We start from the raw sequence: 14,216 nt of genomic DNA on the forward strand, positions 1-14,216 counted from the left end.
TTAAAAAGAATGGAGTATATTTATTTATCGAGATATACGGGTCCCAACAAGTTGAGAACAAGGAAAAAGGGGTACATCCTTCCCTATCTACTTCTATAACACCATATGGGTTACATGCACAAACTATTTTCTTCGGCTTTTTGATCAATAATCAGAATTACTATTTATACGATACAATGAACCGCATGTACCACGAGACAGGCGCTACTCCACGTCTCCGAGTTCGAGTAGCTCCAGTTTACCCGGCAGCTTAACCGCTTCATATATAACTAGCAGTTCAAGCGGCAGCCTGGGGGAGTTCCACAACCTTGTGATGGTGATGGCCATCGTCGATGAAGCGCCTCCAGAACCAGTGCTGCATCCACACGCGCTCGGCCATTTCCTCAATAGGCACGCCCTTGGTCTCGGGGAGGAGGAAGAGGACGAAGAAAGACATGATTATGACCCAGGCGGAGAAGAAGGCGAAGATGGCGTACTTGAGGTGGCAGAGCATGGAGAGGAAGGACTGGGCAATGACGAAGGTGAAGAGAAGGTTGACGCAGACGGTGACGCTCTGGCCTGCCGACCGAGTCTCCAAGGGGAAGGTCTCGCTGGGGATGAGCCAGCCAAGGGGACCCCAGGACCAGGCAAAAGACGAGACGAAGAGACAGACAAACACCACCACCAGGATCGCCATCCCGTGGCCCAAGTTGTTCGATTGGTCCTTCACCTTCACACCGAGCAGCACCGAGATGATCACCTGCACCAAGAGGCCGCCACCATGAGAAAGAGAGGAGAGAAAGAGGTTAGGCGTATGTACATATATAATAGGGATTTTTTTTTTGGCCAACCTGAGAGATGAACATCTGTACGCCGGCCTCGAGAAGCAGGACTCGACGGCCAACTTTGTCGACGGAGTAGATGGAGACGAGCGTGGAGACGACGTTGACAGCGCCCGTGATGACGGCCGAGTAGAGGGAAGCGTCGCTGCCGAAGCCAAGAGTCTTGAAAAGCACGGGCGCGTAGAACATGATGGCGTTGATGCCCGTGAACTGCTGAAACACTTGCAGCCACACGGCTATCACCAGCTGCGGGCGGTTGCGCCTCTGGAGAAGGTTGCGGAAAGGGTGGTGCACCTGCCTGGCTGCCTCACTCGCCATCACGATCTCCTCGAACTCGGCCTCAACGTTCTGGGTGCCGCGGATCTTCTTCAGCACCTCCTTGCCCTTCTCGAGGTGTCCCCTCTCGATGAGGCTGTTGGGGGTGTCGTCCACTATGAGAGAGCCCATTAGCAGCAGCAGTGCCGGCACTCCGGCCAGCCCCAGCGACACCCTCCAACCCCACGGATGGATCCTGCCATTTATAATGGTAAACCAAGAATATCCAATTAATGATCCGAGTAGATTTACATGTAATTAATAAAAGCAAGCACACGTAGTGTTCCCAAGCTGCATAAGCCAACTTGTTTTTTGGTAATCTGTTGCGTTGGGAGCTGACCAAGTCTACCCTTGTAGTCTTCCTTTCTACCAGTATTCTAAAAAACATTGGACTTCTCTCTTGTTTTTATGTGTATAATTGAGCGCCACAATTTCTAAGAATGTCCCTTTAACATTTGAGGTTAGTATTCATGAAAACTATAAAAAAAATTTACACTATGAGGTAAGTGCACACACTATTCCAGCTATAAACCCTCAAAAAGTAAAACAAGAAGGGCATCAAATGATGCTTGGGAAAGTAGCATTATTCCCCATGCTCACCACTTTTTTTTTTCAAAAAGTTCATAATCAACCTGTGTAGAGACAACAAATATGCTCAGAAGGAAAAAATAAGTGGGGTTAAGATATTTTAAGAATTTTGTAAAGAAATTTACTTTCTAGACTTCTAACTTTTCTTAACCTTTTTTTGTTCTTATAATGAGCCCCCTCTTTCTACTTAGTCAAGGTTTGGCCATTATACATTAACTAGTTTTGGCCAACTACTATTGTGGTTGAGATTATTTGACTTTATATGTGTGTGTATATATATTATATATATACACACACAAGGTGATTAATGAATCTGAGGCTAATATTTTTTGGTTCGCATTAATGAATTAATTCTTTTGACAGTTAGTAGCGTTACTTTTAAATGTCATATCAGCATTCACTTTTTTTGAAGTACTTTTCCATGTGACCAAATGTGTGACAGAGAGAGAGAGAGAGAGAGAGAGAGAGAGAGACCAATTTGGCTACCGGAATGATTCGACTCAGTTTTAACTTGAATGCAAACCTGGAGGTGCCGTAGTTGACAAGGTTGGCAAAGAGGATGCCGATGGTGACGTTGAGCTGGAAGAGGATGTTGAGCCCTCCACGGATCCTGGTGGGTGCGATCTCTGATAGGAACAGCGGCACCGCCTGTTGCCGTCATTTGAAAGATTCCACAACCAAACATATGTCAGCAAACAAGACTCCATCTTGACATTGTTGCGTTGATTATGAAAAGCCAGAATTGAATTCAATGAGAGAGAGTTTTGAAATTAGTTTGCGAGGAGAATACATAGATTTCTGAGCAACAATTAGTTTAAACGGTATGGGAACCCCCACTTTAATCCAAGTGTTTAATGAAAAAAATAAAACAATTACTATCTAGGACGATTTGTTGGTATGTATCCCTGAAAAGTTGCCTGTGACAAGTTCTCTCAATTAGAGTGATCGTCCTCCTGTCCAACTTCTTGACCACCGCTAAAAGTCGGATGCCATGAAATTTCATCCAGAAAAGCTTGTGGAAAGAAGTAGGGTTGTTAGTTGTCATCGTCTTGGACAAACAGAAAAAGGGATATATAAGAATCGCGCGAAGCCAAAAATATAAGTTAAAGAGAAAGCAGGAATACCCGATTTTCCAACTCAAAGGAAGTTAACAACAACATGTGTTCATGTCTTAAGCTCATTCCGCTGCTCTTTCACACAGGAGCGTTTGACTGGTAGAACTACGTCCCCCACCCACGTGGCTGTCTTTCACAGGTGCCCACAACACCAACAAAAGTCGAGTCGGGATTCCCCTCCTTTCACACCGTGGCCGCCACGCGTGGCGATGAATATCAAGTTTTACGTCATTCTTGTTGCTCGACGCCACCAACCACTAGCAAGCCCTCGTGCTAGATCGGACGGACCCACTTATATTTGATCTTCCGTATGCTTCGCGCCCAACAATACAAGCCAATTCCAAGGGTGTGCCACTTGTCAGGTTAAGTACTGCTCCTCTTAGCGCCCAAGAATGAAAAACGGATCCTCCGTCTGTTTTCGACTTTCATGTTTTAATGCTATCTTGGTATTTCCAGAATTAACTTCATCATTTCTCAGCGATTTTAGACGGCCAATCAAAAAGGTTAATCTAGACAAAACTCTTTTTTTTTTTTTTTTTTGCGCATTTTGATTTGTTAAAATCTGCATTTAACATAATCTGCTCAAAAAATATATATATATACTATGACTTGATTAAGAGGGTTTAGGTTCAGTCCTTCAATATTTGGGCTGCCCAGTGTGCGACCAGAGAAATGTGGTTTGATCGTCCAGTTTATATGTTCTAAAGAAAATTTTCAAAAATTCAATTTTATGATTAAATCAACTAATACAATTTTATCAACAATGCAAGCGATGTTCATGTCGCTGGAAAAAGGAAGAGATGATCGGGAAAGCTAGCTGTACCTGATTGGCGAAGCCGACGCCACAGCCCAGCAGGATCCTGCCGATGATGAGCATGACGATTTCCTGGGCCGCGGCGTTCAGCACGACGCCGATGAGGAAGAAGATGGAGGCCATGAGCATGGTGAGCTTGCGGCCCAGCTTCCTGGTCGTATAGGACGCGAAGAAGGTGGCGGTCAGCCCCGCCAGGTAGAGGGAGGATGTGAAGAGCTGCAGCCCCTGGTTGTCGTACTGGCAGTAGTTGCTGTCGTTGCCTCCGCCTTTCGCCTTTGTCCTCTTGTACACCGTCGGGAAAAACTTTTTCAGGAAGTCATCCATGGACGTGACGCCACCTGCACCCACGCATACGGATCAGATAACAGGCAAATTTCACCTACCACATTCGGTCTGAACCTTGTGAACAACTGCCCCTGATGTAAATTCGCCAAAGCAGGTCGCTACTTTGAGAGTTCAGAGGAAGTGGCAACGCAGTTGTAAGAACTTGGAAAAAGAGCAAACGCGTATGTTGCACGAACGATACAGACTACCAAAAGAAACAAAGGCTAACAATGTAAAGGAGACATTTGAAACTCGAAGGGAAAACAGAGAGGGCCTTGCGAGGTTAAAAAAAAGAAAAGGCTGAAGCAAGAACAGAAAACGGAAAACATGTCGATTGTCCACAAAAGTAAAAAGAGAAGTAAAAAAAGGGCAAGTCAAGTCTTCAGAACGGCCAGAACTTTATAAAACACAAACAAAGGCATGCAAGGAAAACGGCCAAATTGTTCGCTCACTTTCAACCAACTCTAGAGACGACTTGACTTCTGGCATCACTTTGGGGAAAAGATCCCAGGCAGAAACTCTGGCTTCCTAAAAAAAAAATGTAGAGCCGTGGAATAAACAGGATCTGCTGATTAATTTCGCTACCAAAGGAAATTAAACGAATTTTTTCATGAAACGGGAAAAGCAGAGCGGCAACCCTGCAGAGAAGAGCACGCCGTCTAACAAGCGTGAATCACGTGATGAAACTAAAGGCACGGATTGTCGAAAGATAACTAAACGATTTTGTCATATTTTCGAAGAGAAATGAAGAAACAGTGAGGAACTAAAAGTTCAACTGAGACGGCCTTCCAATGAAAGGAACAATATAAACAATCTGGAAAAAAGCTACGATTTGCGATCGATAATACTGCAACGAAGAGTAAATCTGGGGATGCAGTGGCTAGAAAATAAATAAGCAATTACTTAAAATCTTTTACCTGAAATCCCGACGTCGTATCCAAACATTAGCCCGCCAGTGGCAGCCATGATGCAGGAAACAATAACAATCGGAGTGATCTTCCCCTCGAACTGGACCCCTCCGGTCCTCGCCGGCGCCGAGAATCCTGCCGCCGGCATCTTTTCTCTACACTTATAATAATCCCCAAGGAAACCACGTATTTCACAAACTTCAGTTCCCCTCTGTTAAGAAATTAACAAGATAGATCAGACGACTGAGAAGGACTCGTGCTGCGCAGTCTGTTCAATATGGATACATATAGAATTGTCATACAGGGATGAGCACAGCAAGTTGATAAAGATAAGGAGAAACAACAAAACGAAAATAAGCAACAAACTCATAAATCTGAATCTACTCTCCATTGAGAGACGAGTGTTAAATCAGGCAGCAGCCATCCTTACCCTGACTTGTTGCAGATGAGAGCTTCGTTTGAGAAGACGATCGCTCGAGAGAGAGACTGTGGGGGAGAGGAATTTGTGAGGAATGGAGCGCGTGGGAGTGTGTCTATTTATAAGCAAAAAAATTTATCAACATGGGAAGTTTCCTCTAGTCTATCATGGGCCCCACATTTCAACTTTACACGTGGATAACATCTCGCCGTGTCGTAATAGGTTCTCACCCTCTTTGGTCATGGTCAACGTAGATGGCTCCGTCTCTTTTTCTTAGAGTCCAAATCCATGGAAACCCCAGGTAATGGCTAAATATCAGGCGGCCACCCTGGTCAATAGTTGCACGCCCGAAATTTATTTTATTTTATTTTTAAATCTGTATTTGCCATATATTGGCATTTTTTTATTTGCAATTAGAAATTTTTTTATTAAGAGTCAACAAACTATAGCTAAATATAATTTTTAAAAAAATTTATATAAACCAAATGAAAATTTCAAAATTATACTTTTTTAAAAAAAAACTGAAGAAAGGACACGGTGGACCCTTCGGACCACCGGGTTCCATTTCTAAAGAATGGGAGTCGGATATTTAATTTGTATGCCAATGGTCGGCTGGTGAAGGTTCAAGCGATACGAGTGTGAACTTGTGCACAAGCTATGCTAGGGGTAAAAGGGTAATTTTGGATTACAAGGGTTCTCGTATTTCTTCGTCCAATTCATAAACTCCCAACAACTTTTTTTGCTTTGGATACTTGGGCACATGGGTGGACCATACATTGCTTTTCCATGACATTTGGGACCTGTAATTCAAATTCATGATCATCTCAAATCAAGAAAACTAACAGGAATTTGAAGTGCCGTTTCATTTGCTGCAGAAAATTGTCTTGGGACATATATGTATTATTGGCATTTGATCCAAGATGTTAATGAGTTGCGTCTTAGTCCCCCTCCCCATGAGCGGATTTCCGTACAATTATTTGTAAGCAGAAAGGTATCTCACTACTTGAGAATTTTTTTTTTTTCCTTTTTTACCTTGACATCAGGATGTAGGGTTGACACTTAACTAGTAGTCTGATTTTACCCAGCTGTTGAGAATTTTACCAATATAGTAAAAAGCGAAAATAAAACATAAGGACACCTGTCCAATCAGATAAAAGTCAAAATACATAAAAACCATTCCAGTCAAATGGGTTCATTCATCATTGTACCTTTCGTAAGGAGGGTGCATCGACTCTGGTATGTTTTTTTTTTATATATCTTGTGCTATATCATTTTGGTGCTTAAAAAGTAACAAAACTGTAAATCTATTTTGAAAGTGAAATTATATATATATATATATATATATATATATGATAAATTGTGGTTATCAAGAGTCACACTGTCATCTAACCAATCAACATTTGAAACAAAGGTTGAAAGAAAAAAAAGTTGAAAAAAAGTGAGAATGGATACTAGGTAATGAAAATGTCCTACTTTTTTCTTCTTGACGCATCATGATGAATTAAAAGTCCTTGATTAGATGACAAGAGTAATTTTAAAAAGCCAAAGTCATCATTCAATTATATATATATATATATATATATATATATATATATATGTAGAGAGAGAGAGAGAGAGAGAGAGAGAAAGAGAGAGAGAAAAAGAGAGAAAGTGTGTGTGTTTTACATCACTTGTGTCTCTGTGTTTGCATTTGCACATGTGAACACATGGACATGCAAGATATTCCCGATCACCAATTAAAGTCAAGTTTCCCTAGTGCTAGAAGTAAAGAAATTTGGAGCTACTTATCATTTGCATTTGCATTCAATGTACAATTTCAAAACGGAATCGAATCTCCGTTCAATATTTGACCGAGATCCTATAAAAATCGAAATGGATTCCTTATGTTAGTTAGATCCAAATTAATTTTCTCAAAATCTGAATCTAAATGAATCTGATTATACAGATTGTGGTCAAGTCAAAAATTGAATGAAAAAGTGAATCGGACCCGAACCTCACCGTTCGGGTCTCGAGTGTGGAGGTCGGTCGTCGAATTTGCCGTCGAAACATCGTGACGCATAAAGAAACGATGACAGCGGCATGACGTCGTTTGAAAATCTAAAGAGAGAGAAACGGGAAAGCGGCAGATTTTTCTTGCTTTCCCACGGAGCCGTCGGCATATCGCAGCCGTCGCCGTTCCAGCTGTCGCTAATCGAGTCTCCTACGTCTTCCCCCCGTCGCCCTTCTCCAGTCCACGCCCCGTGCGCGTGGACTCGCCGATTCGATCGGGTCCACATTGTTAAATAACACGGTTTGGATTTGCTCACTAATATAAGATTGGATAAGATCTGAATTCTGATAAGCATGAGTCTGGATTCAGAACTGCCCCGAATGAAAAAAAATAACAAGTAGTCAGTCCCCTTTCTCCAGTTTGTGACCTAGTGTACGTAAACTAGCCGAATTGGGTCCAAATTGTAGACGGGTGGGATTCCATTTTGTCAGCCAATATAAGATTGGGTAAGACCTGAATTCCGGTAAACCTGAGTTGAGTCTGGATTTAAAACTGCCCCAAAATGCAAACAAAAAGAAAAAAAAAAAGAAAAAGAACTCTGGGTGGTGGCGAACTACGATGCAATAGAAAGGGTTAAAAAGGTAAAGTTCTGTTATGGCAGAGGCGCTCTTAGTTCACAACTTTTTTCATTTAACAGAAGCCTGCATTTGGAGTTTAAGATGGGCTCCACTCACAAAATCTAAGCTAGGGCATTGGGTCCAGTCCGACCCGACTCGGCTCGGGCTGACCGGACACCCAAAACCCAGGTTTGAGTCCGACCATTAAAATCAAAGCTCTAGCTCGGCCTTATTAAATTAAAAAATATATTTTTAATAAATAATATATAAATATAATTAATCATAATTATATATAAAAATTAATGAACAAATATTTAAAAAATTATCTGGCCCACTCAGGCCAGCCCAATAAGTTATTGGGCCGGCCCTGTGCCCTTTTTTTATGCTCGTGTTCAAGCCTAGTCGGGCCGAGTACAAGGTACCTGCCAACACCCCGGCCCAATGCCCAGCCTTAACAAAAACTTCAGCTCGAATTGAGCTCCATATAACAGGTTCGAGCTTGACTTGATCATCAACATCGACCTCAACTTGTTTAACTCTTTTCTTTCATCTTGTTGAACGTGTCAAGCTCCACGATGCTACGAGTCATCGAGCTTGTTTGGAGCTCATTTAAACGAGCTTGATAAAGCTCATTAACTTGCTGTTAAGCTCGTCAACTTTGTTCAATAATTTAACTATGGCATTCTGCAACCTGTCGCAGTCATAATCATTGTTGTCTATATGAAAACGCATGTACCAAACTATTAATTGTAGAAATAGCAAATAATTTCATACAAATGTAAGATTTTCATAAATAATAAACATTTAACATGTAGAAGTAAGCCCGGAGTGACAAGCTAATTGTCCTATGATTTGCCGCACAAATACAGCCTGGTAAAGGATTAGCATACATAGAAACTATCCTCTAACTTCGGGAGTTAACCAGGTCCTCTAAAATATGCTGCTCCAACACAATCTTGATGTAGCCTTTTTAATTTTTGAATTCTTTTTATTTCGTGAGATCTTCCGCTCATTGAGTTCATCACAAACTTTACAAAATTCGGTCAGTTAATTAAAAAAACAAATCACTTTAACACAACCATGCATCTTTGTTGGTCAATAACTGCAAAGTTTTAAACTTATTACATAATAAGTTTGAAATGATGCTGAAATCAAGGCAAAGAGAACATAAAGTAATAACAAACAAGAATTTAGGTAAATCAATTTGTCACAAATGCCTAACTTCTAATATGAGAATTCATTCAATAACATATCAAAATCATATATGGAGTGAATGAAAGAAGAAACCACTTGCACAATAGAATGACTAAAGTTTTATGTCAAAGGTGTCCTTAACATGCATAATATCCAGCCAGGGTGATCAGAAGAAATACCTTAAGGTTGCATTTGATAGCACCGGATCTTACATTACATCTGTGACTGTATAAAAAGGTGTATTTTGAAAGATCCTTGGTTTGGTAGCATAAATTTTAAGTCCATGCTCCATGTTAACAACCATAGACCTGATCTTAAATTTATGGACTTGAAATCTTAGGATATCAAATCACTGCCAATCTAACCTCCACGGTTAAGCAAACACAACCTAAAGATAAACACAAAAGTACACAAATGAGCATAATGGAATCTTTCACTATAAGTATCATCAATAGTATACCTATCTATGTTTATAGTTTTTATGGGTTATCTCATAAAATCCACTCTACTTATATTGTTTAACATATAAATTTTGTGTTATATATATATATATATATATATATATATATATATATATAATTTTACAATATATTATTCATTAGTAGAGCACACTCTGCCACTCCCTTACCTGCTACACACCCGACTAAGCATTTGGCACCCTTAATTAATCACAACCGACATCGTACTATTCACAATCTAAGCGCTAACGACGACTTGCTGATAAGCATGAAATCCATAGGAGAAATGATCAAAGCAACTACAATGTAAGTAGAAAAACAACTACAACGTAAGTACAAAAAGCAAGACGCCTATTCTACCAGGAATATAACCGAACACCCGAACACAGTTAATTTAATAGAGAAACTTTCTACCCTTCAAGCAAATGGCACAATTGGCAGCACAAATAAAATAAACAACCGTGTTGGCACTGCGTCTAATAATGACTCAACAAAGGAAAACCTTATATTGACAGAAGAAATAGCACAACAAAGGTACTAAGAAAACAAGAGAAAAACATTGATTTTAACTAAAAAAAAAAACCCAGGGGTCTGTCAGCCTTTCAGGCCTCAATCTCGGGGCCATGTTGGTCTAAAAAACAGGTTTATGCCAACCCGGGCCTGACTGAGAGCTGATAAAAATAGTATTATTAGTTTTAAGTGTGTGTGTGTGTACACAGGCAGTAGTGGTCTTCAAGTACTTATTCCTGCCTTTGTTAAGCTCCACGTTCATGGTGATCATCGAGGGTCTGAAAGTTGACCTACTTCTCCTTTACCATAGTCTGTATCTCCTTGTCTAGTATCATAGGTCATGTCCACGAACATAGTAGGCCACGACTAGAGAGAGAATCTAGGAAAAAGATGGACTCTGGTGCGGTGCTCTGGCTGCTGCGGCGCTGCCTGACCATGACAGAAAATTTGGATAGAGTCATGGATGGTGGGGCGAAGTTGCAGTGGATGCCAGACAATGGTGAGCCGCGCTGTAGCAGTGGACGGCGGTGGATCGTGGAGTGATCAATGATATGTTGAGAGAGAGAGAGAGAAAGAGAGAGACTGAGAAAGCCGATAAAATAGAAATATATAACAAAATTTGGGGACAAGAAATCCCCTAACTACAAGAACAAGCTGCAAAAACAAATTAAAAGAAGAAAATATACAAGTTAACAACACAATAAAACAAAATAAGAGCGGTGGAGAGAGAGTAGACAAGCGGAGCGGCAGAGTCACCCAGCAGCAGACGAAGGACGGCACCGTAGCCTAATAGCAAAGTGGACATCCCCCAGAACAAGGCGTGTCACAAACTCCAACGAAAAGAAGGTGGCCCTAAAAACCCTGTTGTTGCGCTCTTCCCAAATGCGCCACCAAGAGGAAATGAGCCATAATCTCCAGACATGACCTCAGGAAAAGGACAGGTGGGAGGAAGGATAAAGGAGAAAAAAAAAAGGTGAATGGATGGTTGGTTTGAAAGGATACTAACAAAAGAAGGTCATGCAGAGGCAAGAACACTATGAAAAAAAAGACAATGAGTAAAAAAGTGAACTCGGGACTCAGTTGCGGCGAGACAGAGAGAACATTGGTTAGCTAAGTTAATACCAAAATGCTATAGGTGGTCAAAAGTATTGATGTTACCAGCAAGAAGAAGTCAGACAAAAGCAATAGCGCGATGAGAGAGACCAGAGGACCAAAGGGACCGGGGTGGGAGTGATGCAACAGAAGAACCAAAAGAGACCATGTAACAAGAAGAAAAAGTGAATTCACGGGAAGGCGAAAGAGGCCAACATGGGGGGGAGAGGGGTGAGCGATGGGAGGTCAGCAAAGCGGAGGAAAAAGGGAAGAGCAGAAAACAGGTCACACCAAAACTGTGAAGGAGATGAGTGGGAGATAGAAACATTCCAATCACTAGGGGAAAACAGGTCATATTTGGAACAAATGAAAAGGGAGAAGGGAGAATGCTCGGTTGTTAGACGCCACCACCAAGAATACAAACAAGACTCACATGCCCGACTAAGGTTGGTAACCCCGACACCCCCAAGACGCGATAGAAGAACCATATCCCAACGCGCAAGGCAATCCGAAGGGCGATCACCATCCTAAATAAAGTTACGAATGATTCTATCAAACTTTCACAAAAAAACCATAGGAGGTCGAAAGACCGTCAATACATGAAGGAGGACAGACGTAAAACAATGTTTAGCAAAGATAATACGATCTGGAAGGAAAAGCAGTTTTTCCTACCAACAATGGAGGCAATCCAACAGCTTCTACTCCACTCCATCCTAAAAGGAGGGCGCAGGAGGCGACAACGTAATCTGAAGACCCAAGTAGTTCATAGGCAAGCTCAGTAGCCTTACACCCAAAACAAGCTTTCGCAAGAAGCACCGTGGCCGGATCCACCTGAATGAGAGAAATGTGACACTGGGATGAATTAATAAAAAGATTTGAGATGAGCTCAAAAACTCGAAGAATGAGCCAAGTTTTCACAATCTATTGGCGAGAAGCAGTGTCAAACATGAGAAAGTCCTCAGCATATTGGAGGGTGGAGAAGTCTTACAAGTGGGGGAGAAAATACAAAGTGATGAAACTAACAACCACAACGTGACGAAATAAAGCAGAAAAGCACTCGGCAATAAGGTTGAAAAGTAATAGTGATAGCGGACAACCCTGATTGAGGCCGCGACCGAGACGGAAGAATTTGCTACACATCCCATTGAAGGAGACCGTAAGTTGCGCCCCAATGACAAGTGAGAAGATCTACTGCCGAAACGACAAACCAAAAGCAAGACGGTGAGGAGGTCAAATAGTAACTCCCAACTAACCGAATCAAAGGCCTTTGAAATATCCAACTTGAGGATGAAGGAGGAAGACGCAAACAGTAGAGGGAATGAACAACCTCATTGGCTATGATAACAGCGTCATGCAAACGTCGACCCGTGATAAATGCAACCTAAAAGGGACTGATGATAGAATGCAAAACAGATGTCAGCCGCATAGAAAACAACTTAGCGTAATCTTGTAGGGAGTGCTTAAGATAGAGATCCAGTGAAAGCCGCTGACATCTGTAGGGTTAGGACGCTTAGGTACCAAGACGCATGTGGCTTGATTAAATTCCTTAAGAAAGATAGAGTTGGAGGCAAATTCGTCACAAAACTCGAACGCATCAATGCTGCAAGCCTTCCAAAAGGTGTGAACAGCATTCTTGGTTTCTTAGTGTAGGAAGGGCCGCTCAAGAGTGTTCGACAAGAGACAGAGAAGGAAGAGAGGTGAATATCTGGCAGCGGGGCACGAAAGGGAAGAGGTTTACAGTAGAAATCATGAAAATAAGTGTCAAAGCCGGAAGGATGTCATCACCAATAAATTCTTCATGCCCAATAATCATGGACTAGAGCAACGTCTAACGGCCTCTCTGAGAGGCGGCTAAGTGGAAAAAATGAGAATTTTGGTCACCATGCGAAAGCCAACCCAACCTAGAACGTTGCTACCAATGGATGGATTCCCTAACCCCCACTCCTAAGTAAGACACTGGAGGCAAAGAAGATGAGAACACTGGTCCACAGAAAAATTATCAAATGACTGAAGGGACAAAATCTCCTTATCACATACGGTCACCTCATAAAACTTGTCACTCCAAAAAATACGCTTTCAGGAAATAACCTCCCTCCTGATGCAATGCAATTTACGCGAGAGCCTAAAACCAGCCCACCTACCATTGGTGGTGTGAGCCCACCACCTAGGGACGACATCAACAAATGACTCATCCCGAAGCCACCTAAGCTCAAAGCGTTACTAGGTGTACCTGGTACCAGCCCTACCCCGATGAAGTGAAAGCAGCAGTGGAGCATGATCAAACAAATGTCTCGTTCCTAAGACCAAGGAAGATAAAGGAAAAACAGAGAACAACTCAGGCGAGAGGAAGACATGGTCCAACCTCTGGAGAATGAGATGATTTATATTGTTGGACCAAGTAAATTTTTCATTATTCAAAGACACGTCAAAAAGGTCGAACTCATCAACGAACGAGCGAAAAACAGACATAGACAAACTAGAAGTGATAGGGGAAGAGGAATCATCAGGACTAAGGAGGCAGTTGAAGTCCCCTGCTAAAAGCCACAGTGAAGAAGCAAGCTCACGAGCATGACGAAGCTCAGCCCAAAGCTGGTCACGCAAGAACCCAATGCAAGGGCTATAAACCGCAGTAACTAAGACCATGCCACTGGGCCAGAGACCATTGAGGACAGCCGAAATAGAGAACTTACCAACATGCACAGCAACCCCCGCAAGGGGCAAAGACCAAGCCAACAGAATGTCATTAGCAACACCATTAGCCAGAAGGTATCCAAAGAAGGTATCCAAAGGAAGGCTGACACAATAAGGTACAAACTCAGACATGAGATACGACAGACAGCTTGGTCTCCACCACGATAAGTAAGGAAGACCCATGCTGACGGACCCAAGAAGAGAGGTATCTACACCCATAATGGGCACTCAGGCCATGCACACTCCAACAAGCAACCCTCATGGGGAAACATTGTGAAGTGACACACACCTAGCCACCCTAGCAAAGGGATGTGGGAGGGCTAGCGGGGGGAAGGGGCAAGCAGATTGGAGTGTAAGGACA

The 14,216-nt window shown here is 42.2% G+C and overlaps 1 protein-coding gene across 1 annotated transcript; it reads right to left on the minus strand.

Moving 5' to 3' along the window:
- On the minus strand, positions 1 to 5,393 carry LOC116256164 (sugar transport protein MST4). Its single transcript, XM_031632419.1, has 6 exons — positions 5,316 to 5,393; positions 4,895 to 5,096; positions 3,663 to 3,991; positions 2,248 to 2,372; positions 831 to 1,332; positions 1 to 739 (listed from the first exon to the last, which is right to left on the minus strand). The coding sequence occupies exons 2-6, from the start codon at positions 5,031 to 5,033 to the stop codon at positions 278 to 280; spliced, it is 1,557 nt and encodes a 518-aa protein (XP_031488279.1). The 5' UTR covers positions 5,034 to 5,096; positions 5,316 to 5,393; the 3' UTR covers positions 1 to 277.
- Positions 5,394 to 14,216: the final 8,823 nt, after the last annotated feature.

The sequence above is a fragment of the Nymphaea colorata genome, chromosome 6 (assembly GCF_008831285.2).
Source record: "Nymphaea colorata isolate Beijing-Zhang1983 chromosome 6, ASM883128v2, whole genome shotgun sequence".
Lineage (NCBI taxonomy): Eukaryota > Viridiplantae > Streptophyta > Magnoliopsida > Nymphaeales > Nymphaeaceae > Nymphaea > Nymphaea colorata.

Excerpts from the sequence above, each read along its gene's own strand:
- LOC116256164 (XM_031632419.1), bottom strand. The coding sequence starts at position 5,033 with ATGCCGGCGGCAGGATTCTCGGCGCCGGCGAGGACCGGAGGGGTCCAG. Across the intron at positions 1,333-2,247 it reads GTCAACTACGGCACCTCCAG|GATCCATCCGTGGGGTTGGA; the intron begins GTTTGCATTCAA and ends TATAAATGGCAG. Across the intron at positions 740-830 it reads TACAGATGTTCATCTCTCAG|GTGATCATCTCGGTGCTGCT; the intron begins GTTGGCCAAAAA and ends CTCTTGGTGCAG.